Source organism: Sinohyriopsis cumingii, chromosome 12 (genome assembly GCF_028554795.1).
Source record: "Sinohyriopsis cumingii isolate HCF-2022 chromosome 12, ASM2855479v2, whole genome shotgun sequence".
Classification (NCBI taxonomy): domain Eukaryota; kingdom Metazoa; phylum Mollusca; class Bivalvia; order Unionida; family Unionidae; genus Sinohyriopsis; species Sinohyriopsis cumingii.
Genome location: NC_142972.1, coordinates 67,538,677 through 67,565,346, shown reverse-complemented (window position 1 = coordinate 67,565,346; position 26,670 = coordinate 67,538,677). Strand labels below are relative to the sequence as shown.

The 26,670-nt window shown below is 39.2% G+C and overlaps 2 protein-coding genes across 4 annotated transcripts in view; both read left to right on the top strand.

Annotated features, from left to right (window-relative positions):
* The window catches only part of LOC149786640 (thymidine phosphorylase-like), a 35,570-nt gene extending 31,295 nt beyond the window's left edge, over positions 1-4,275 (top strand). For all 3 annotated transcript variants that reach the window (XM_089977156.1, XM_089977155.1, XM_089977157.1), the window contains one exon: positions 1,304-4,275. In XM_089977156.1, the coding sequence (XP_089833282.1) occupies positions 1,304-1,443 (140 nt within the window). In that variant the 3' untranslated portion in view covers positions 1,444-4,275. The remainder of the gene's footprint in view (positions 1-1,303) is intronic.
* LOC149786638 (thymidine phosphorylase-like) overlaps positions 1-26,670 on the top strand; it is a 257,020-nt gene that overhangs the window by 164,786 nt on the left and 65,564 nt on the right. The window lies entirely within an intron of this gene.

The following is a 26,670-nucleotide window of genomic DNA, read 5'->3' as shown; positions in this document are numbered from 1 at the left end:
ATTTTAATAGCTGCTATGTATAGTGCACTTTAGACTAATTCAGACTGATCTTTTAACACAAGGGAGCAGTCATTTTAGTTAGCAGTGTACTTAAATCATGTAAAATTTCCAAAAGTACAATATCCAAAAGAAATATCATCCACATTACATTAATGTAGCATAGAGATATGCCAACATTCTCTCCAATGTGCATGTTTTAAATGCGAACTACTTCACCTTACATACGTCACTCTCTCAAAAGTACATGTTATCTGGTGAGCGCCACCATAAAGAAGATATAGGTATTATTTTTGTGTGATTTAATTATGTTTATATGGCTGAAACATTTAAGTCGCAAGCATCAAAACAATCCTTTGGAATAATTCTCCTGCCTTTCCCCCCACATAACAGTATTTATTAGTGTCAGAGTCTCTAACAAGTCGAGCCTCCCCACCACATGATAAAAGTGAGCTATTTTAAGAATGCACATTACATTTTGTAAACATAGCAACCAATGTTATGCTGAATGACAGGAACATGAAACTAGCCATAATTATTTCAGAGAGATCAACAAAGAATTTTACAATTAGAAAAGGGAGGTAACTCATCAGGTTCATAAAGGTCAAAGGTCAAAGTGTAAAATATTTGCCTATTGTTTAATATGGAAGAAGCGAATTCACTTTCTCTTCATTAATTTTTGTATTTCATTGCAAATAAATGAAAATAAACATTTTCACCATATATTTCTGTCACTTATTGCAACAGTTTTAAATTTAAGTTGACCCTATTCCTACATTCTAAGACTTCTAATTTCCCCATAATTAAGGTCACTACTCACACAAACATACCTCATGGCAAATTATGTAAGCAAGAGAAAAATGATCATAATTAGCTTATTTTCATGCTTAACATCAATATGAATGTACCATTTTATTCAGAAATCATACATAATTATATGAAAATAAAAAAAATAATTGCAAACATTTTTATATTTTCTTTAAGGTGGCGCTATACAGTTTCGCATTTTACATAGGGTTAGGATTTTAAAGAAAAAGAATTTCCCCGGCTCTCCTCACATTTGAGTGAAACATCGTTACAGAACACAAAGTCAAACAAAATATTAAAGTCTATTTAATATTCAGAATTAAAGAATGACAGGAATTTGTCAAAACGTATTCAGTACGAGTTCAGCTTTAAACTTAATTATGGTCTCAATATAGAATTATAAATAGACATATAACTATCAGTTGGATTTTGTTTCGAAACTATTTGGTCAGCCATGATTATGAAAATGATATATGGTTACTTACTATAAATGTTTCAGAGGAACCGTGGATCATTGTGCATCATGACGAAGACCAGCTTCCCCCCCACATTCTTGAGAGTCTTAAGCAGGCCGTAGTGGTGAATTCAACTCCCAGTACAGGACTTCGGAGCAGGCTAATAGACGTTATATCCGCTTGATGACCTTTTAACAGGGTTACCGAACAAATGTTTCTTGTGTATTGAAGTGTGCTGTTGATTTTAATGTGCCGTAAAAGGGCACATACATTTGTATCCCCTCTTAGTAATATAGCTATAGTTTCGGAACATTTACTTCACCTTTGCAGTAATCAGCTAGAATTCTTTGTTGCAGCTTATTTATCCTTTTTTTATAGATGTTACTAGCCTCAATTAGTTGTTGTGGTGCTATTGGGTTGTGTATGACGCGATTGTCTCCACTTGTAGCGAATTTGATGACAGAGCTTTTTATGTAATTTTACCGAGAGCGGTGTATGTCATACTGGAGAAATAGGACCAATTGTATCTGGCAACAATAAGTGAAATATTAGTGAACAGCTATCCATTTATAAATTAGTCAATATCTTATGGTGAATAGTGGAACATGTATTTAGAATATGCATGCCCGCATTTGGAGGATACATACGTATATTCCTCTTCACGTTCCAGTTAAATATCAAATACTTATATTACTCTCCACGTTACAACTAAGTATCCGATACTTATACTAATCTCCATGTTAGAATTAAGTATCAAATACGTCTATAACTCATGACGCTACAATTAAGTATCAAATACTTATATTACTCTTGGTGTTACAGTTAAGTATCAAATACTTATATTACTCTTGGTGTTACAGATAAGTATCAAATATTTATGTTACTCTTGGCGTTACAGTTAAGTATCAAATACTTATATTACTCTTGGCGTTACAGTTAAGTATCAAATACTTATATTACTCTTGGTGTTACAGTTAAGTATCAAATACTTATATTACTCTTGGTGTTACAGTTAAGTATCAAATACTTATGTTACTCTTGGCGTTACAGTTAAGTATCAAATACTTATATTACTCTTGGCGTTACAGTTAAGTATCAAATACTTATATTACTCTTGGTGTTACAGTTAAGTATCAAATACTTATGTTACTCTTGGCGTTACAGTTAAGTATCAAATACGTCTATAACTAATGACGTTACAATTACGTATCAAATACTTATATTATTCTTGGTGTTACAGTTAAGTATCAAATACTTATATTACTCTTGGTGTTACAGTTAAGTATCAAATACTTATATTACTCTTGGTGTTACAGATAAGTATCAAATATTTATGTTACTCTTGGCGTTACAGTTAAGTATCAAATACTTATATTACTCTTGGCGTTACAGTTAAGTATCAAATACTTATATTACTCTTGGCGTTACAGTTAAGTATCAAATACTTATATTACTCTTGGTGTTACAGTTAAGTATCAAATACTTATGTTACTCTTGGCGTTACAGTTAAGTATCAAATACGTCTATAACTAATGACGTTACAATTACGTATCAAATACTTATATTATTCTTGGTGTTACAGTTAAGTATCAAATACTTATGTTACTCTTGGCGTTACAGTTAAGTATCAAATATTTATATTCCTTTTCAAATTATAATTAAATATCAAAATAATTATATTTATCTTCACTTTGGAGTTAAGTATCAAATGCTTCTTTTACTTTTCACCTTGCAATTAAGTATCAAATGCTTATATCAGTCTTCACGTTATAATTAATCAGTAGTAAATAATTTCTCTTCACGTAATCTTGTGTTTATATCAAAGCTTATTTAGGATCAGCCAGACAGTTTTGCTTTCTCTTTACAAAAGATACTTCATGTAGTGGTCTACCTTTATCCTAGGGCCATCGTCCCATTACAAACGAAGCAAAAGATAATACGGAGGAAGAATGGGTGTTATAAAAAATCAATTATGTGATTTTATCCAGACGGGACAAAATTCACAGTGACACTTGAAATATTGATAAAGTATTACATTCCGCGATCGGTGCTCATATTTGAGGTAACATTGCAGTGTTGAAGGTCTGGAGTTTTACTTCCTAGTCAAGTTAATACTTTTATTTATCCTTATCTAATTAAACCAAATGTTATCCAAGTCTATAATACGTACTTTAAATCTTGTAAAAAATGGTCGTGACGGAAAGTGGTTGTAGCATATTTAAAATTGATCGTACCCAGCAGAGCAAAGGTGCAAAACATAGCCGAAGCATTACGTTCTTCATGATGCATGTAGACTTATCTTTGCTCTTGAAAGTATTCTATATTTTCTTGTACATTTATTCTTGCTTCTGAGTATGATGTATATGTAGAACGTCGGGGTAGGAGTAGGTTTTATGTGGTCTGTTTTACTGTATTTTCTACGACCTTTCAATTCGAGTACTATACGAATTTATTTGCACGCATTCATCATATCAAAGTTATATATTTTTCTATGATGAAATTTAGTTAAAGATGAATTGCATTTGACAAAATATCAGTCAAGAAGATTCTTTCCAAAATGGAGCTGCTATACACCCAATTGTATTCAGTTATCAAAGCAATTTGTCCTGCATACTCAGGAGTACCGAGTTCGTCTAAAGCGAACGCTGGTTATCACATATTCTATTCAGATTAATACATGTATTGTTGATGTAATAACAAAGGAGTGATTTCCAAGGATTTGAAAAATCTTCAGCAAAAAAATAATAATCTAAGTACTAATGACTTCACATTAGATAAATAGGCTGGAAAGTAGTCGTATATATATGAAAAGAGTATGCTCAATTCGTCTAAAAATGTACTGTACTTGCTATATGCTTCATAATCTCCAAACAATATATAATATTTATACACACATTGCGTAAGGTGCACATCGATTATAAATATGTTTTATTTGCTTACACACTTTGTAATTTGCTTACACACTTTGTAATTTGCTTATTTCCTCACCTATAACATTAAAAAAGACCTTATTTTGTCTTGCTCTTGTGAATTTTCCCCATCATATAAACTAAATGATAAGAATGTTAACGTAACATGAATGTTAACATAACATCTACCGAATATGGGGGACGATAATCACCAATGGCTTAATTATTATTTAAATCTAACACATATATTCTTTTTCTTGCCCCTGAATAAAAATGATTTGTTATAAGAAACTTGCCATACGTTTTGAAACAAAGGTACATTGAATACTCAGAAATTCTTAGTTATGCTCGTAAATGGGAGTACATTATAGTGTCTGTTTGTGGATGTTACTACACGCACACTTGCCACCACATACGTTATAATTTATGCCTTGCAAGACTTAAATGATGTCTCAGAGTGTCAAAACTGTAGAGATACATACTCCTGCCACCAACCTTCTATACTCGCTTAAAGGTCGTCTCCACCTTCAACCGGCATATCCCTTAATCCGATGTTGCATTATACGATGTCAGATCTGGGACTATGTTGTCTGTTACGAGTGATGGGTAGAACAAAACACACAGACCTTGATCTACCTGCGGGTCATACGACATCAAATATGGGGCTCTGCTATTTCAAGTTGGATCCAACTTATAAGCTAATACACACGATATGTCAAAATAGTACAGAGACCTGACCTTCTACAACGATACAGACACGTATAAAGGATGAATCCAGAGCGATAAGTGTAGATGAATGGCCACCGTTATTCTTCCTTTGCTCCACACGTAATTAGTTTCAGTATTATTTACCTACATCATTATTTTGACCAGTTACACCTTTACCTTTATATTTACATGCGCAAGATACGACTTTACCTTATATTTACACTGGTCAAACATTTTATCTTTATATTTAGATTGACCATATGCAACCACATTTTATATCTGATTTGAAACTTTTCATAGACAGGCCTTTAAGTGTTTTATAATATGGCAAAGAGACTATCCAGATGACATGAGTAGTGAATGGGGTGAGATTAGCGACAATGAGAATTAGCATTAAAAACACCCCCTGGGTAAGATTAGCGACAATGGAAATTTAACATTAACCACCCTGGGTAAGATTAGCGACAATGGAAATTTAACATAGGCAAAAAACCCTGGGTAAGATTAGCGACAATGGAATTTAACATTGGAGAAAGGAAAAAAAAGGAAATATCCATTTTAGCGACAAAGGCATTCGAACAATGGAAAAAAAATATCGATTCTAGGGACAAAGGCAATTGAACATGGGGAATATAGTTTGGGTCTGTCTAGGGACAAGGGGAATTGAACATGGGAATAGAGTTTGGGTTTGTCTAGGGACAAAGGGGAATTGAACATGTTAGAAAAAAAAATACTTTAGGGACAAGGGGAATTGAACATGGGATTTTTTTAAAAAAAAAAATTAAAAAAGGGGTAGGCAATCGAAAGGCTATTTCTTTTCGAGAAATGTGGGTGGCCCTGAAAAGGGCCTTTGGGTTTCTTCTGCTTCTAATTTCTTCTTTTTCTCCACCAACATCTTTTTTTCTCTCCTACACTCTTTCTCTTCTTTTCTTTCTTTTTTTTCTCCTCCTCTTCCTTCTTCTTCTCCTCCTCTTCTTTCTTACTCTTCTCATTTTCTTCTTCTTTTTCAATTTTTTCATTCCATTCTCTTATCCTTATCCTTTCCTCTTCATCCTCCTTCTCCTCCTTTATTTCTTTCATCACACCACTTATCATGTCCTTTACTTTTCTTAAGTTATTAATCTCCATCTTTACTCGATGGGGACTATAAGAATAGTGGTCTTCATTTAGTCTCACTAGCATTTGTTCCATGATGCCCAAATTGTCCAGGACGTCTTGCAATGTTTGCATTTTACCCAGGTGGTTTGAAGCCATCTTCTCTGTAGAATGGTTTGAACGACTAATACTGTGGGTTCTTATACGAAAAGCGCGGACGTGATGGAAAACATCCCCCTAAGACATAAAATTGATCTCACCTAGATCATGACCAAACAACGCGCGGACGTGAAGGAAAACATCCCCCTACTTTCTCATTTCGTATAATATACTATTCACATAAGTGAATCAGCAATAAACTAACCCCAAATCTACTATCCACACAATCGTACGTGAGCGGTTACAAAACCCAAACTATACTCTCCACATACGCTAAGAAACAATAAACAAACCCCAAATCTACTATTTACACACGCAAATCATTAAAACAAAATCCATAATCTACTATCCACACAATCGTACGTGAGCGGTTACAAAACCCAAACTATACTCTCCACATACGCTAAGAAACAATAAACAAAATCCATAATCTGCTATCCACACAATCGTACGTGAGCGGTTACAAAACCCAAACTATACTCTCCACATACGCTAAGAAAAAATAAACAAACCCCAAATCTACTATTCACACAAACTTACGTGAGCGGTTACAAACACAAACACACAAACACGTACACTCGCACTATGAAAAAAGAGTCAGTGTTTATATTCACACTACTCCACCTACACACATTGGCAAATTGATGGTTATTTCTTTTCTAGAGTATTGGGTAGCCCTGAAAAGGGCTGTTTTTTTGGAACTTCATGGACACCTGGTTAATGATGGCACCTTCCAGGCCTGGCGCCACATACACATCTTGTTCTCCAGTTGCTTTTTACCTTTTTTGGGGAGAGAGCAGAGGGAGGATAAATAGCTTCAGAATCCCAATTTTCTGTCTCTGGGATTCTGAAATTTCTTCTCTCCTTTTCCTCCTCTTCTTTGTTTCTTCTCTCCTCCTCCTCTTCTTTGTATCTTCTCTCCGCCTCTTCTTTGTATCTTCTCTCCTCCTCTTCTTTGTTTCTTCTCTCCTCCTCTTTCATCCTTCCCTCTTCCACAATGGCTTCCGCGGCCAGTTCGTTCAACAGGCGCCTGGCATAATCCAGATGCACATGAAGTTCCAACAGTTTCGCTAGTCTGGTGTTCAGGTGTTCATTCTGGTGTTGATCAATCAACAAGGGTAGCTGGACTGCCGAACGAGTTTCAATTTATACTAAAAGTGCGGACGTGAAGGAAAACATCTCCCTAAAAACATAAAATTGATCTTACCTAGATCATGACCAAACAACGCGCGGACCTAAAAGAAACACTCACTCACTTTTTTTATACTGCTCATCACTATTCTAAAAAATTTTTTCATTAATCACTTCAATATACTATCCACATACTCAAAGTAATCCAACTCCAAATCGACTCTCCCCACACCTCAAACACCAAAAAAAAAAGACATGATCTTAATCTACTATTCACACCAACGTACGTGAGCACTTACAAACACACAATCCTATACACAAACACATACCCTCACACTAAAAAGAGTCAGTGTTTATATTCACACTACTCTACCTACACACATTGGCAAATTGATGGTTATTTCTTTTCTAGAGTATTGGGTAGCCCTGAAAAGGGCTGTTTTTTTTTTTGTTTGCTATGGCAATCTTTTAGTTTCTAAGAATGCGATGTCCTCTGAGGATAGACTTTCTGGCGATAGGTCTGCTTCTTCGGAAAGAGAAGAAGAACTCTTTGGTGTCGATACGACAATCGACAAAGCCTCTGTCAGGTTCAGGTTGCTGCTGTTGCTGCTGCTGTTGCTGTTGTTGTTGCTGTTGCTGCTGCTGTCTCTGAAGTCTGTACTTCTCTGTCCATTCTTCTTTCTCCCTGTTCACTTCTTCTCTGAAGAGCTCTTCTATCAGGTCTTCAGTAACTTTTAACATTCTCACATTCTCTATCTCTTCTGGCTTCGGTATCAGGCTGTGTCTGACCCTATGCAAATTCACGTAGGCTTCGTTTAGCTTAGCTAGTTTGGAGCACATCTTCGTAGGAGGATGAGTCGACAATGGATGGTTAGACTGGAAACTCCCCCCGGTTCTCAAAGTCAAAGCGCGGACGTGAAGTAAAACATCCCTCCACGGTTTTCGAGCCGCAATGTTTAATGAGTGTCATGAGAGGGATAGTAATAAGTCAAAGAGTATAAATCAACATTCTTAAAGCCAAACAAACCACAAAGGCATTTTATTCAAAACACAACATTTTTTATTCAAAATCACTTAACATTAACCAACAACTCTAACATTTTTTAACAATAATCCAACAATATAACATCAAACATTTTTTTCAAATGACAAACATTTTTTTCAATTTACACTCTACTTTAAACAGGGTTGGCAAAGTTGTGAATGAAATTGTGATTTCCACTGTTGCAAATCATTGAGTCATGGATGGACACTACGTTTCCTAGCTGAAGACAACAAAATAAGCATACTAGTCACAAAATCAACGATTTACTTTCTCATCGTTTCTAGAAAAATCACGATCAAAATAAGTCACTAAATGTTCTTTTGCTGATAATAAGTGATCAATTTCGATCTCGACTTTCTCCTTGAATTTGTCAAAGAGGGCTTTGATGTAATGGATGTCTCGAGTCGTTAATGGAGGACAGAAATGTTCACGCAAGTCTTTATACCACCAACGTAACACGTCTTTTTTAAACAGACTCCAAGCTTCGTCCAGATATTCGTTGAATTTTTCTTCTTGACTGATGTTTTGACATCCATAGTAATCATGCTTCATCCATATCGTAATTGTGTCTGCCAGGTATGTAGCACAGTAGGAGACCAATTGCTGTTCTTGTTCTGGACATCTCGACTTGATCACGATGTCCTTTTCGTCTTTGTGTTGGGATTCTCCTTCCACGGTCTCCTCACATTCCATCTTCAAAGCTTCTCCACTAGGTAAAGAGGGAGAACAGTCTTCCATAGCTTCTAATAGTCTAGAATGACTTCTCTCAAACTGTTGATTTCTATCGTATTATCGAATTCTGCATAGAGGATGACGTTCACTGTCTTGTCCAGTGGTTCTGTAAACTGAAGTTCCACACGAATCTGGCCAGATTTTATAGGGTGGAAATGTCCCTCGTCGCTGCCCTGGTCAGGAGTGAAATCGAAAGCCCACAAAGCATAGCCTCCTGCGTAATCTTCGTACGTAATGCCGTGACTGGTGTTGGTTCCTAACTGTCAGGTGGCTTCGTACAAGGACAAGTACGATCTCAAGTAATTCATTTTATTGGGAGAAAAGTTAGGTTCGAAAGGTCTGGTACACAAGGTCTTGCCATCGCGACTGACTTCGATTTTCTTCACGTTGAAGTGTTGAAAGTTGAAAGGATTTTCTTTGAAGGCTCCGCTGAAGGCTGAATTCAGGACCATACCAAGGATTAAACGTTTGGGTAACTGTCCTTGAAACAGATGATCTTCGATTATGGAATGATGGTTAGCGGGAATGGTGAACGTTTTCACTTCCACACGTCGTATGGGATACTTGGTCGTTCTGCACAACGTTTGACTGATGTCATTTCCCACTTTGCGTAACACTTCCACGCGTCGTACGTAGAGTTTGACGTCCTCGATTTGGCTTTTAGGATTGCCAGCAGCAGTATCAGCCAACAAATAGAAAGCGGTACTGCTGCGATTCAGTCTCAAGCGAACATTTACCCCGTTCAGCAAATATTTCTCTTGCAACCACATGTCCAAATGCAAACGATCCATCAGTTCTAAACTGTTCTTATTTAAGATTTTTTTTGTCTTTCCTCAAAGCCGTCATTGCTTCCATCTATTTTGTCGAACTTGCCCGCTTCGTCAGGTTCCCATAGCACACAAGCATTGAGATGAGTATTCTTGGCATCTATTCCGTACGTCAAGAGATTTTCCAGGTAGGCACGATAAAGGTAAGTATCCACGCTGCTGCTGACCAGTTTGTTATTCAAGTACAAGTCCACTGAGCTGAACAAGGAATGCATGAAATTGTTGACGGGAGCTATATTCTCAGTGTCTTCTACTGCACCATCATCCTTATCTAGAACTTTGACTTTCAAGTACAAGTAATTGGTATTCAGATCGATGTAATCTTCGGGCTGTCCCTTGATTTCAAACTCGATGGGCGCGGAATCGGTCAGTGAGGAGACGGGATGAAATTCCACCCAGTGGGATTCTTCCATGGTCATCATGGTGGGCGGCATGGCAAACAGATCCAGTTCCGACTTGGAACAGGCGCATGACTCTCGGTGCATCATTTTTTTGTTGCTGTGTCTCAATAATCGAAAACGTCTAAGTCTCGAACGGTTCTTCTTTTCTTGGCCTTTCTAGTTTTAGAAGTGTGAAGTCTGGTAGCGTGCAGGGCATGTATAGGTGTGCCTCGTTGGCCCAAAAGGTCTTTACCCGTTTGCAGCAAGACATGTTTGCCTGCCCTCATGAAGGCTTCTTTAGGATTTTGTTTGTCGATGATGACATTTTGGAGAAATTCTTTGCCTTGCGTCAGTGCCGCATATTTCAAGGCGTGCAATCCGCGTGTCACCATCGGTTTCAACACTGGGGACACCAAACGAAAGGCCGATTTTATCATATCTCCTAAACCGTGTCCTCGCTGTCGTGCAACCCCTCGGTACACTGGATACATGACGTACGAGTCGTGAGAGAACCGTTTTCGAAAATGGAGTTTCACCGTGACTTTTCCTTTGGTGAATGGAATATTTTGTCCCAAATCTCCTTTTATAGTAATGTTGACCGTGTCCAAATACGACTTGCTGACCGGCAAATAGTGAGGATGGACAAATTCGCGGTGGACGTGGTAAGTGTTTCCACCTTCCTCGTCAGCGTTCGCGGCAGAATCCACTTTGAAAGGAATGACACGCAGTAACGGTACGGAGGTGTGTCCCACCACGTTGTATTCCACCACATCGGAATACACGAACATCAAATTCAGTCCTTGGTTCAGTTCTACTGGGGTACGAAATAACTTGCTAAAAGACTCTTTAATTCTTTTTGGAAAGCTTGGTTCAGAAATTCGGTGCCTTTGTCCGTTTGCCATCGAAGAGGGTGACGACCACTTTGTTTCAACACTCGTTGTAGGGCTCGCACTAACTCGCTGCTCGATTTGGAAGTCAAGGGCACGACCCAGGCAAATTTGGAAAAGACGTCGATGACACAAAACAAATATTTGTAGCCACGATTGTAGCTGGCCAAATGAGAGACATCGGCTAAATCGGCTTGCCATTGATGATCGATGCCTTCCACTCGGGTGCGACTTCTGGCAAACTTGCGTCGAATGGGTTTGTATAAAGTGTAGGTAGCTTGTTCTTGTAACCATCGTTGCACTTGAGGTAAACGGAGACTTTTCAATCGAATTTTGGCAGCACGATACAATTTTTGAACTCCTGCGTAACCTGCAGGATGAGAGGGATCGTAGTAAATGCTGGCTAAGACTTTTTCCATTTTTTTTGTGTTTGTGTGTTAATAAGACACCCACTCTTGGAGGATGCTACTCTTTTTCTCTTGGGGTACTTTCATGGATTGCAATGCTTTGCGTGTGCGACCGGCAATAGGTGTTGAAGAGGAGGATGTCTGAGCGGGGGATATCGGTTCTTGTTTCACTTCTGTCTTCACTTTCTTTTTCTCTTGTGATGAAGAAGGGGTGGCCATCATCTTTTTAATCCATCCAATTCTGGAGGTAGGTGGTGTTGTTAACTTGCGTACTTTTTCTGGTGGAGTTTGAAACCCTTCTTCTTCTTCTTCTTTTCCTTTTTCTGTCTTGGTCACTGGCAGTGGTGGGACTGGTACTGGTACTGGTGATGGTGATGGACTTTTCATCAAGCTCTTAAAATCTTTCAGAGTGGGTAGAGCTGTTTCGTCTAAAGCTTCCTGGTGAAAGAGTTGCAGTCGTTACAAGAGTTGACTGTACTTTTGCGATTTTTCTGTTTCGGACAAATCTTGGCGATCCATCAAGGACTGCAATTCGTGTTGTAACTGGGACATCTCGCTCAAATGGGGATTGGGAGGTAAATGCGAGGTGCGTTGTTCTTGCAAACGATGGTATTCCATCCATCGTTTGTAAGGCACTAAAGCTAGTTATCGTCCTTCCATGGGGTTGCCAGGGGTCGATTCTGAGATCTTGGGACTTCGGAGGGCCTTTTTGTCTTGCTCCCACCAGTCCTCCCAACATGGTTCCCAAGACTCCTTTCAGTAAGGGACCTAACAAGAGGAGTAAAATGCCTCCACGTTGGACCAACATCTTCTTCTTTTGACGAATGGGAATTTTCTTTTGAACCATTTGGCGAAGAACGTGACGATGTTTACCTAAGCATTGTTTCTGGTGTTTGGACAAAGGGATCGTGCCTTTCAAAACGTTCAAACAGCATTCGCATACGGTATCGATGACCTCTTTGGATGCCGATTGAATGAGTTTTTTTCGTAGGGGTGGAGAAGCTTTGGACAGGACAGATAACATGTCCCCATGTTTAACTAAACGAGGAGACAGACCTTTTCTTTTCTTTCCTTGGGGCTGTTTAGAAGAGGGATGTTTTCTGGAGGGTGACATCTTTGAGTCTTCAGCACCAAAAACACTGATACCCCTACTTGGTCACATACCTTTTTTATACTGGAACGCGTCGCCACTGATTGTCTTTACGTCGTATCAGTTTGAGGACAGGCATGACACGTCGTGCAGGGGTACGTAACGGACTAAATCGAGCCAGTTCTTGCTTGGACAAATCCAGTAAACTTTGTAACATGCCCGATCTTTCTTGGACTTTGATTTTGGGAGAAGGTACTTTGTGAGCAGCAGCCACTTCCACTAAATTGGAGGGTCCTGCCACTGGGGAAGTTGTTTTTGGGGTCATCAACGGAGATGTTCTTGGTGTGATCAACGTCTCCAAGTACTCTTCAGTTCTTGGTGTCATCAACGGAGAAGTGGATGAACGTGAGGCTGCCGCAGACGCAGTCACCGCCGTGGCAGGTCGTGGTTTGCGAGTGTAAAGTTGCGTCCTGGCCGAAGTGCCTCTCTTGCGACTAGTTTTCTTCTGTGGACTTTTCTTTTTCTGGGGGCTTCTTTTCTTTTTCCGGGGTGGCGTCTGGTAAGAGGAGGGTCCCGCCACTGGAGAAGTTCTCCTTGGGGACCTGGTCTTTTTCTTCGTCTTGGAGCTTCGTTTGACTTTTTTCTTGGGGAGAAGTTTGGGGGCATTAGGATCCCATCTTAAGAGAGAGCGAATGATGACCCCTCCTAGAGTACCGCTCCCTCCAGGTTTCAAAATGATTTGTTTTTTGGTTTGAGGGTCGATGCGAGGATCGGCCAGTTGGACCAAAGCGACTTTGTTTCGATCAAAAAAGCGTTTGATTTGATGAGGAATCTGAATGATCCCTTGGAGTAATTGACGTGCCGTCACCGTGAACCATCGTAAGACTTCTTTGAGACTAGCTTCTAAGACACGAGCTCGTGTTTGTGGATTTTTTTCTCGACTGATGTCATACAAGGCACGAATCAATTTGACGGGAAGATGCGACTGAAGGGACGTCATGTTCAAAATGTGTGTGAGACAGACGAAAAGGGTCTGAGGTTTTTATAGATTTTTTTTTTTTGTGGAGTGAAGCTAACTCGAGGACGGAGACGTGTACATGACAGGCCCTCCGTCTTGGCACCAGTGGTGAAACAAGCGGGCACGAAATCGCAAATCCTCGGGGGTCGTAGGTTTCAAATCGACGAGTAAATAGGCGTGTGGCATTTGAGTGGCATCGTCGTACGCCTGAGTCAGCCAAGGCGTTCCTAACTGTTTGGCTAAGACTTGCACTTGCGATTTATCTCGAGGGCTTTTAAACAAGACCACGTAATGCGCATTGAGACTGATGGTGCGATGGGCTTTACTTTGTTGAAACAAATTTTGGGTGATGTAAACGACACTGGCATTACGGTGATGACCTTTGCGCGTGAACCACAGTTCAATTTCTTCTTCGTCTTCTCCTAACATGTCGTCAAAAATAACCAAATGGGTTTGACGGGATCAGAGACGATGCCGTCGTCTTCTTTAGGAATGCCTTCCACAAACACGATGGAATCGCCTTGACTTTCTCACAAGAGACTGTACTCCGATTGCCACTCTTTGTAACACCACACGATGCGTTGAGGTGGTCGATCGATTATATGATGTTTATGTTCGATCAAACGTTTGACGAATTCGGTTTTGCCTGAACCGCTAGGTCCAGCAATGAGCATGTTAAAGGGATGGCGAAGATACAAAACCTCCCAACTGGCACGATCTAAGTGTTCGTCGATGACTTTGACAGTAGATTAAGAGGGAGCAGAGACAGCAGAGGTAGCCATAGTGTGAGGAATGTCACTTGTGACACGAAAACAAACAAGACGAGAGTTTATATACTTTTTTCAGAACACGTTTATTGAATGTTTCAAACATGAATACGAAAGACAAAAAAAAAAAAATACGTAAAAGCCAAAGGTTTAAGTACAAGGATAAAAGGCACATGATAACCATCAACGTGGAATAAACACAAGTGTCTGTACAACATGTTTTGGGTAATGTTCTGACCAGTTCTATAGGGGGTAAGGTCACACAAGTGTCCTCCCGAAAGGGTCTTTCAGGCCTGTCCACGACAGTCCCGTCCTGGGTGACGGGTTCTTCTGGCACCGTCACTAACACAGGTTGAAAAGTCGCAAGGCTCACAATCGCATTCCACTTCAGAAGCCCCATACTTGAATTGTGCCTGTCTAAACTTGTTTTGTGTTTCTCTGAAAGTATTCATCTTGTTCGCTCGGTCTTGGTAGTCGCAATGAACTATCGATCTTGACTAGGGTTCCTTTTTATATAGAGACCAATACCGACGTGTCCATACGGTAAGGTGAAATGATTGGGAAGTCGCACTCGCTTCTGGTACACGATTTGATAGACTTTTTCCAAGGGTCGACTGACGATGTGGTGAGTGGGTAAACGTACAATTTTGTTCGGTTGATAGGTGGTCACTTTAAAGTTTGCATCCTCTCCCGATTGCAAGGCTTCTTTCAATACCCCAAAGTTCACCACACGACTGGTACGATAATTCAGAGTCAATCCTTTCACTTTACACGTCGTGTGCAATTCTCCTTGCGGTTCCCGGTATTCGTAGCCGTAATTTTTGGGACCACCACTGACGAAGCTTAGAATCTTGTCGTCGGGATGTTCGTCTGTCCAGGCTCCTAAACGGTCTCCTTCGATGTCAGGGTGCTGTTGACTCAGGTGACGGATGTAAACGCAACTGTCCGTGTCAAAGTACAGGACACGTTCCCCTAACGGTTCTAAAGCTTCGTACGAGCTGTCACGTAAGCCGCAATGATGACATTTCCAAAGGGGTCGTCTTGTACAAAGTCCAGATCTTCTTCGTAATTGACCAAGATCAAATCCTCGCGAACGACGTCCACGTGTTTCACGTATTTGGTTTTGTCGTGAATCATCTGAAAGTAGCGGGAAGGTTCTGTCAAATATTCCGTCTTGGGTAAACACGGTCGTTGTGCCATTTTACCCCACAAGCAATTTAACATCACTTTAGCAAACGATCGCCTGCCTTCGTTTTTCTCGATGTGGTCTATAGAGATGCCTTCTTGTTCATAGTATTTCTCTTTGAATGTCTTTTCGTCTTCGGAAGTGTGACACCAGGAAGGATAGCCGCTGGCTTCTTGCTTCAGTTTCAAAAAGGCATCCACGTAGTCAGCGAAAATGCCTTTCTGACTGGGATCACCCTTGTGGTATTGTTGTGTCTTGGGAAAGTGGCAAATTTCGTACACTTCTAACAGTTGGTATCCCATGTCCAGAGCTTTGAACAATTCCACGCTGACCCACGTCCCCGTCAAGGCCCGTTCTTCCTGGGTGTGATGGCATGGCTGGTCTTGGTTGCACGTTTCTGCACAAGTACGGCACAAAGGAAACATCAGTTTGCCTTGGCAATGGTGAGGTAAGACGGGATGTTACAAGTCCGTCGCGTTAAAACTTTGCACTTGATCAGACCTTCGTATTGTCGAATGTTTTTGTGGTCGATGTGTTCCGTCAGCAATTGCTGGTGCCCTGCAGGAAAGCGACAATATTTGCACACGTAGGGATACAGCGAACACACGTCCAAGTATTTGATTTCTTCTCCTTTCTCTTCGTCGGCTTGGTACAGCAAACAGGTGGCATTGGTCCTTTCTCCGTACAAACTATCCCTCGGGTTCAGCGGGTCCATGAACTGGTAACTTTCCACGAGGCTTTTAAACTCGGGATCGGTTTTCATACGGTGATCGTACTCGTGTTCCTACATTTCCACCACTTGGTATCCTTCCTGTTCCAACTTTAGGCGCCGCTGACAAGTGTCCTGGTACAAGTCTTCCATGGTTCGTTGTAAAAACTGATTTTTAGTGCTACGATCAGGGTAACAGACGGGACATCCGTGAAATAAGCAACCGTTAAACTCGTACACGATCTTGGGGTTTTCTAAGTCCCTGCCATCGACCAAATGCGTTCCGATGGTCTTTTCGCCTCCTCCGTTGCGGGAATGCTGAATCCATTTGTCTTCCTTGTCGCACAAGTAATGTAACCAGCGTAGGGCTTTGACCGAGTATTGACGTTTGACATAGTGAGGACTGATGACAGCCACGGTGTTTTCAGGCATGAATCGTTGTCGATACACTAAGGAACACGCTTTGGCAATGGTGCAAGCTTCTTTCAAAGGATCGACCCCTCCGTGTTCCATGAACAGTTCTCGAAATTATCCACAGCAACGCCGTAAAATGTCCACGTCGGAACGACAATACTTTAGCATTTCTTCCTGAAAGTCGAAAGGGTCGGAGGCGTGAGTCTGGTACCAAGCGTAGAAAGCTTCTCGTTGTTCGGTACGCATGTTGTCAGGGTCGTAATAGTGAGCCTCAGGTAAATGGGGTAGAACGGCGTATTGATTGGCTTCCGTATTGAAAAAGTGTGGAAAGTACCCTTTAGCCATTTCCGTCATTCCAAACGTTTTAGGCATTCGACTCAAAGGCATGGCCAAATAGCTCATCGAATCTTCAAACTGCACTTGTCCCACTTGCATGAAAATGATTTTGGCTCCGTTCAAAGTGACTTTAGGACGTTCGGTGCCTTGTTCCGTATAGTATCTGAGAAGAAACTGTCCATCGTATCCGGAGAAATTGTGAGCCATCACTGTGGCATGACGATGACAATCTCCGTAACGTTCGATGTCCTCTTGGCTCCACGTCTTGTCGATGGGATCTAAGACCTACTGTGCAAAATCGGCTAACGTGTTCGGTCCTCGAAAGATTTTTTCACGCCCTCCGGGAATCTTGCTGCAGTGAGGGCAATGATTGAAGATAGGTTCTTGAATGCACTTCTCGCACGCTCGATGAGCCACGCAGAAATTAGGAATGTGAATGCCAGTCTCTTGCATGCATTCGAAATCGAAAAAGATGAAATTGCCTTTCTTCTTGTGACCGTCCTCTTTCTCTGGTGGGGGCTGGCATTTTTGCACGTAGCATTCGTGTTGCAGGTCCACGATGTGATGACAAATGTGACATTTTTTTTTTCTGAACATACGTGTGTCTTGGTACTGTTGGTACGTAGGCCTTGTCGACACGTAGGGCACAATCTCAGCAGTTGAGAAGCACATTTCTGCTGTGAACCTTGCGTCTTCAGATGTTGTTGGCAACAGGCAGGGCTGACAAACGTGCGCAGACAAGCAGGACAATGTACTCTTTCTTGTCCTTCGCTCAGACAGGGTGGAGAGGCCAAACATCCTGGGCATTTCCATCCGCAATGTTCGTGTTGCTCTCGATTGTTATAGCCATAGTCACATTTCTCACAGTAATAACTGTATCCCAGGAATCCAGTGATGGTGGTAATGGTATCGAAATGGTCATCATGATAATAGACATGAATGTATTTTCCGTCCTTAAAGTCTTTCCCTCGAAACAACAGAGGTCCGCGCATTTCTTGAGGGTGCACTTTCAAGGTGTAGAGTGGAGCTAGGACATCTTGCAATTTCTGCATCTCAGGAATGCCACAGGGTGTGTCTTTGGACAGTCCGGCTTGTTGTAACAGGAGTTCTGCTTCGTTTCGTTGTTTGGCTCGGTCGGATCGTTGAATAGTTTTCCAGGCTCTTTTCCATTCTACCGTGTCGTTCTTGTTGGCATAGGTTCGGCCCACCACGATGGCTCGGGCTAAACACATCTGGTCTTGAGAATTGTGAATTTGGACGAGACTCTTTTTGGTGTTGCGAAGGTCGTTCACCAATAACACCTTATTGCGTTGTCCGGTCCCTTGAGGAGGAGAGACATGGGCCATTTTCAGTGTGGCTTTACCATCGGTGATGTCAAACTGGTCATTAGATTGTTGTACGTGTTGAATCTTGTCCATGACTTTGGAAGGGGTTAGTTCTGCGGGTCTGCTAAACTCGATCCAAACAGGGGATTTCAAGCTGTCGTGATCTATGGATAGTGTCAAGCGATCGTCTTCTTTGGGTTGACATTGTCGCTTGAGTGCGGTGAGCAAAGAATCCCACATCTCGGTGATAAACCCTTCTGCTTTCAACAATGGTACGTCGGACTTGAAATCTTTAAACTTCACTGTGTAGGTGTAAGCCGTGGTTCTAAATTTTCTAGAGGAGCGCTTTTCCGTCTCTCGAATGGAATAGTACTTTTCAGGGTTGACTAAGGGTGGTGAACTTTGTTTAGAGGGTTTGGATTCTGGTTCACTCATGTCCTCTTCAAAATCACTGGCATGAATTTGTGCCAAGACTTCATCTCTTACGAGGCGATAGATCACGTTTCTGCCTCTTACTTTCTTCTTCTTTCTTCTCGAATGAATAGGATCGTTTCATCTTGAGATCAAAACGTCGAATGACTCAAGTTTAAACACCATAGACTAATTTATAGTCATGGCAAACCAGCGTATATAAAAAGGGTGTGTGTCTTGTCCTTTCACTATTCATTTCACTCTCAAACCGAGCACAACGATGGAGGAGACTAGCGAAATCGAACGTTTCATCAGAGCTTTGCGAGGGGTCATTAGAAAATTCTCTTCAGACCAGCCGACGGACTACTCTCCTTCCTTTCGAGATAAAAGTCAAGATACTTGCTATATCTGTCAGAAGAAAGGGCACTGGTCTTCAGAGTGTCCAGACCATCAAAAAAGAACAAAAACAGGGGCTCGAAAAGACGAAAGTCAAGATACCTGTTATTATTGTAAAGAAAAAGGACATTGGTCTCCAGATTGCCCAAAAAAGAAACATGAGGAGTCAGAAGAAAAGAGGGATTCTTCAGAAGAAGAGAGAGATTCTTCAGAGGAACAAAGCAGCCAGGTGAAGAAAAAGAAACTGGAGAAGAAAAGAAGAAGGGAAGAAAGTGAGGAGGAAGAGGAGGAAAAGACTGTGACGGTGAAGAAATTGAAAAAAAAAAGAGAGAGTAAAAAAAAAGAAACAGAAGAAGTGAATGTAATTTATAAAGTGTATTGTTGTGAATTGTGAATTGGATTGTAACTATGGAGAAAAGAATACATTAATTATATAAGGTAAGTGTCTTTGAGTTTTGATTTTAAACAAGAAGCTACACTCACGCACTCATACACAGACACGTACTATAAGGGTAAAATGGTTTTGTTTTTGTTGATTTTTGAGTTATTGGCAAATTGAAAGGCTATCTCTTTTCGAGAGAAGTGGGTGGCCCTGAAAAGGGCCTTATTTGGTGTAGGGGTGAGTTTAAGCAATCAACTTTAACTGCCTTAAGGCTTTGCCACGGCCGAGGCCTACTTCTGATGATGATGATTGGGTTGAAATCACTAAGGGTGGTACGATAGGCTTAGTCACAGGGTTGGCGTGTTTAGCTCGGGAAGGTCGTATTCTCTTCGGTCGTGATAAAGAAGTCTGATACATTTGTTTCAGACTTCTTAACTCCGCTAAAATGTCCAAGAGTACCGTGGCCGTTTGATTTTCACCCTCTTGTTTCTTTGCTGCTACTTCTTGTTGTTGTTGTTTTTTTTCTTACCTCTTCTTGTTGCTGTTGCTGTTGCTGTAGGAGAAAAGCTTGTTCCGCTTCCTTTTGTCGTTGTATAAATTTCTCCAATTCTTCTTTCTGTCTCTGTCTAAAATTCTCCACTTGCGGTAATGAAGAATGAGACGAAGGTTCCGGAACAAATTCTTGCGAGGTAAGAAAATCCACAAAATCCCAATGTACCTCTTCTGAAAGTAAGTCCGGGTTCCCTTGGGCGGTCTCCACTGCTGGTGCACCCCAATGGATCGTTTTCTGAGTTTCCGTCATGTTGAATCACTGTCGCATAGATTGACAGCACACAGGCGCTAGCGAATCTATATAGACCACATGACGTCACAGACTGTTCTCTTCGGATTGGATGCCGACCGACTGAATTTTGTCACCCGTGTTCGGATTGGTGAATGAACTCAATCCGTTTCAATCCTTCCTCTACCTATAAATAAGCGCAGTTCACTGCATTGATTCACCTGTTCTCGTCGCCTCACGATGTGGACCACAGTTGAATCATCGACCCTTGTGTCTTCAATGATGTTTAGGACGGACATGCTCATGTATGTCCGGTCCAAGTGGACTGTTGTTGATAGGATAGACACTAGTCTATGGATGAGAAGAGTTTACATAGAAAGACAAGGATGCCTCAAGAGGGTACTTGTGTATGGACCTGCAGTTAGAAGGAGTTTAAGAAGAAGAAGATGTGACAGATGCCGTCTATGTTAATATTAATATTAACATAAACCCAAAGGCCCTTTTCAGGGCCACCCACATTTCTCGAAAAGAGATAGCCTTTCGATTGCCTACCCCTTTTTTAATTTTTTTTTATAAAAAAAATCCCATGTTCAATTCCCCTTGTCTTTAAAGTAGTTTTTTTTTCTAACATGTTCAATTCCCCTTTGTCCCTAGACAAACCCAAACTCTATTCCCATGTTCAATTCCCCTTGTCCCTAGACAGACGCAAACTCTATTCCCCATGTTCAATTGCCTTTGTCCCTAGAATCGATATTTTTTTTTCCATTGTTCGAATGCCTTTGTCGCTAAAATGGATATTTCCTTTTTTTTTCCTTTCTCCAATGTTAAATTCCATTGTCGCTAATCTTATCCAGGGTGGTTAATGTTAAAATTCGATTGTCGCTAATCTTACCCAGGGGGTGTTTTTAATGCTAATTCCCATTGTCGCTAATCTCACCCCATTCACTACTGACATGTTAATTAAATGGCAATGTAAATAAAGCTTACGCTATCTGGGAACAAGCAGCAGTCCAGAAAAAGAGCTAGCGTATTATTCCCGTCCACCATCATCACCTAAATATCTTGGAAATATGTGACACCTGTCTACGAGGTAAGCTTTTTATCAGGCCCTTTTATCTCTACAACCTTTTCCTCTCTAGTTAACATTCTTGGAACGAGCCGCAGTCCAGAAAAGGAACTAGCTTTTTTCATATTCTTGTTCACCAGTATCACCTAATCCCCTTGTAAATATGTGACACCTGTCTAACAGGAAAGCTTTTCATTAGGTCTTTTTATCTTCACAACTTCCTCCTCTCTGCTTAAAACTCTTTGGAATGCTTGTCTGCTCATGATACCTGGAAACTGACATGTCTTGATAAATGGAGACTGACAAGTCTCTTTCTGCATATTACTTTTACAATGTAGAACCACTTGGACAGGAAGCACTGCACCTACAATTCAACTTCAAGTTTTAACGTAACACTCTGTCGTATCAAAAGTTTCTTTCAACTCTTCGTAGTATAGCTTGACCCGAAACGTCAATAACTAAAGAATATATAATGTGTATGTATTACATAGTTGAATAACCTCAGATATACATTGAGGGAGAAATGGACTACATTTCTGATTCATTGACTTCATGGCCCTGCATCAAATTAGAATCAGTAACATCAAATATAATGTTACGATTCTATAGTCAAAAACTAAATACCATAAAGTAGCGAAAATCAATAAGTTATGTAAACTGCAACAAAACTTCTAATCTCTAGAAATATAATGTGAAAATTTATAAAAACGTTGCGTATTGTGAATTAATAAAAAATAGTCCTAAACTTTCTATCACAAGGCCAAAAGTACAGATTATTCCGAATGAATTCCAGTCGTGTTCCGAATAAAGTTTATGTTTACAAAAAATGATGTATCGCAACGATATAATCCAAAGTGTCTCCAATCGTTTTTAAATTCTTACATTTGCTTTAGCTTCTGTACTGATTTGAAATTTAAACTATTCAACATTCTGTCGTGCTCATTCATTGTTTATTTAGTCCTTTCTCCACGTACTAAGTGGGATGTTTTCTTTAATATTGCATTGCTCGCCAAAGATGTCAAACTTTACGCCGACCTTACTCATTCTGAAATGCGTTCTATCATTTGTGTGTACCTAATATTAGGTATGTTTTAATTCATTTCTGCATGTCACATCCTGATTTTTTAATTGTTATTTTCCAATTATTTTGTTTTCAAATTGTTTAGCTTTGCTATTATAGCTTGCACTAGATTTGATTCTTAAATAATATTTCGTTCTTGGAACTTTATTTGGGGTTTTAATCGTACTAATTTCATTTTTCAATTCGTGTAAATATTTTTGTGTATATCTTGTATTTTATTTTCGTTTCTTTAGTTTGCCTTTCAAAGAAGATTTCCTTTTCAATGTTTTTTTATTATAAAACATTATACTTGATTTGGTTTTTCAACTTGTTTTCTTAATTTAAGCTTTAAGTGTCTTAAAGTGTGTCACGAACTCGTCTACACACAGTCAGATACTCGAAATAGGAGAGAGAGAATGTTTAGGAAGGGCGAAAATCACTGAAAGGACGATGACGAAGTTAAGACGAACAGCGCAACTACACAAAGAATATAACATTTACTAACATAAATTACTGATATTGTACACACACTTATTCCCACAAGCACCACCTCTCAATATGATAATGAAATGAGAAATGAAATAAGATTAATAAAAACTAATTTCAGTCCAATTTTTCTGCTCTCTCTTCTGCTTTTCAGTTATGTTATTTTAATGTATTTGGAAGTTTTCCGCGTGAATCTTGATCCGTATATCATCCGACAGATTTTCAAGATGAATTTTTCACATTTTATCACCCATAAGTAATTGTAATATATAGGTATTCAACACGAATTATCGTCTATACGTGCCCATAATTCATTTCTAATTTCTAGTTCCATAATTGAACACATCCAATACCTTTTGACTTACGTGATCACGTTTGAAACTTTCATCTTCACCTGCCAGAACGCTTGGAGTATTCTTCCCTGTGGATTCACTGGTCTTCTGTCTTTCACCGGCACTCTATCTTCGCTTTATATTCCTGTTATGTATATTTGATTTAATTTATATCTGAATTAATTGTTTGTGAGTTTTCAAATCATTTTATTTTTTAATGTCATATGTCAACAAATTGCAGAAAATAGTTTGACCTTGACTGTTCATTTTGTAAACACTTAAAACTGACCTAGTTCCCGACATGAATTCAAAATTATTAACAGTCGAGTGAACAAGTTTCTTTTCATTTATTTTTATTGTGGGAATAATAAGGTTGATATCAAGGCTGTGTTGGATACGTGAACCTCCACTTGTAAATAGATTTTAGTGAAATAAACAACTTTTTTATTTTATTCTTTGAGTAAAATGATTGGTTCTTGTCAGTGCAACAAGATAACTGGGTGGGATTTCCGGATTCACAAGGAAACACTTTTGACGATGATATAAATACGATGTTTAATAATGAATGATTTGAATGAGCAATTAATTATGAATATGTGCGTGTATATATAATCCAAATATTGAATTTAATTAACATAAGAACGCACAGACTTAATAATGAAAAATACAAATAAATTTCTTTACAAAATACAAAGACAAGTGGAGAATGGTTCGCAACGATTTCACAATCAAAATATAGATATAGTTTACTCAGCTAGTAAATAATGTAGAATTTTGCTCATGTAGTAAAATGAATTCACTCAGGTAGTGAAATTATGGTGATAAAAAGGGACAGATATGCAACTTATCTTTACAGTCCAGAAAGATACAATTGGTTTTACGAACCCCAAAATTTACCAATGGCTAGTTGATTATATGTAAGGAGATACACTCCGTCATCAGCACACTTTATTTCAGCTCCACGGCTGCTACAGTTCAGCTTCACGGCTGCTACGGTTTATAATTGTGGTTGGCTTTACAGCTTGCACCACGTCGACCCCGATCACTCTGATAACTTTGAACGCTCGGGTCACTCTGGTCATTGTAGACACTCTAGACACGCTGTATACTCAGGACACTCCAGACAGCTCTACACACTCCGGACCCTCCGGACACTCCGAACAGCTGAAAATATATCCAATACCGTGTACAATACATGACACTGGCATAATAACGTAATGAAGTTATACACTGTAAGTTATACGGATTACATTACCGGAACAATAATTACACAACAACAGATTCAGAAGTAAACCTAATCCAGTTTGATGAGAATCCTACTATACTAAATATTTCTTAAAAATGTAGCTCTATTTTATTAATATAAATCCCTTGCTAAATCGCAAACAAGAATAGAAATACGTGCATTATACTGCATAAACCAAAGCTACATAGCAAACATACAAAAATAAACGTGGTGTTACAATAGGTATATCTTACAAACAAGAAATTAATAAACTTACATACCTATACAGTTGAAGATATGCAAGTCCTTATAGTAGACCGCTGACTGACAAGACTATCCGTAATGTAAAGAGTTTTACCTACGGTGAGGTATTTATACACAGATATCGTCTATGCACTGAAGACATTCGGTTCTTCCCATTGAAAGCACTTCGCACTTGCGGCGTATGATGAACCGAACTCGCTATTTCGAAATACAACGCAATATACATAAATCACAATCGTGTATCGTTGTACACAAGAAACGAAACCCGACTACATGTATTTAATAAATAAAAGAATTTATACAATTCCGTGACAGACAGGGCCATGCTGAGAGTACATGATATAAACATGATCACGTGACCCTTATCCGTCCCTATGTTTTGCGCAATATTCAAGTTTTAAACCATCGTTTTAGAGAAATAATCCCAGTCGGGCTTCTAAACACTGGGACGTAAAGGTGATTTTTTTCTTGTGTCATTTTGAAAATTACATTTTAATGTTTTTTGGAATGATTTGGATTCTAAAAGATTAATTCGTTTCTCTGGAAATATTTCGAGTGCTCATGCAGAATTCTTGAACAAAGAAATTAGATTAATTCAAGCACCGAATTATTTATTGTGTTTCTACAAGGAACTGTAGACTTCAACACAGTACAGGATACAACATACGACATCGCCTTCAATCTTGGATTCTTCGTCGGGACTGGAACGTGAAATCTTTAGAATATTTTATTATTAGAACTTCAAAAATGTTATTCGTGTTCTTATTTTTTATTTTTTTTTACATTATTTTTCCAGGGAAATAAATTATTTGTTAAATTTTTCAAAGCTTGTTGTTTTCACTCTTTCTTGTGTTACTGTTTATTCGAGCCTAAACACGTATTATAAGAGTCCCAAAACATATCAATATATGCATAAAACTTGCTTTCACACTTAACACAGGTATTTATGCTCTTCCTTAAACTACCACTGTCAGTATTACTCAATGAGCACATTCTTTGTCCACTCTTGCCAGCATGCTATCCTAAAGCTGTCAATTTGACGGGAACGTGTGAGAATGTGTTAGTTTTTATATTTCTTGTATAGTTTTGGTTATATTTTCATTTTTGTTTCAAACTTATCTTGTAATTTGTTTGTATAAGTTTGTTTGAATTACTTTATTTTTGAATTTTCGTTTAGTTTCTTTGTAATTTTGTGTATTCATTCGTTCTATATATTTTGTGCACTTATTTATTCAATTTGTTATCGGCAATTGTATTTTTCTTGTCTGCATTATTTAAAAATTTATAAAACAATTTTGCAATGGTTCTTAACTTTGATTAGATTTTTTAAATATTGAGGCTACTCGGTCGTACTGACTGAAAACATTTGATGAAGAAAGTTTGAGTTATAACGAATAGTTAAATTTAGCAGCTTTAGTCTGATTCAATCTTGTTTCTTCCTATTTCTCTGTTTCTCTTTTCTCTATTTAGCGGTCTATTCACTTGTGCGTGCAAGATTGCAGCACATAGACCACCTATCCCTTCTCCAAGAAAAGGAAACTAAGTCTAGTGCTATTTGTTTGTTTATATTTTTAATGGGTTTATTGTACATGAGTTATTGCCATCTTATACAATAAATAATGACATTATGTTTTATTTTTTTTTGTTTGTATCTACCATGTAAATAGAGATAAATATATTGAATACAAATGCTGGATAATTACATACACAGGACCACTGGCAACAGATGCCATTACATGGATGCTGTCAGCTCTCACTTGACAGGAGATGTACCCAACGAATCGGCAACCGCTGTCACCCACTTTGTGAAATTTTCAGGTGTGTCAGCCTTTAAATCTGTAAAGGTCCACACTATGTCGTGGTCTTCTTCATTATCCTGTCAC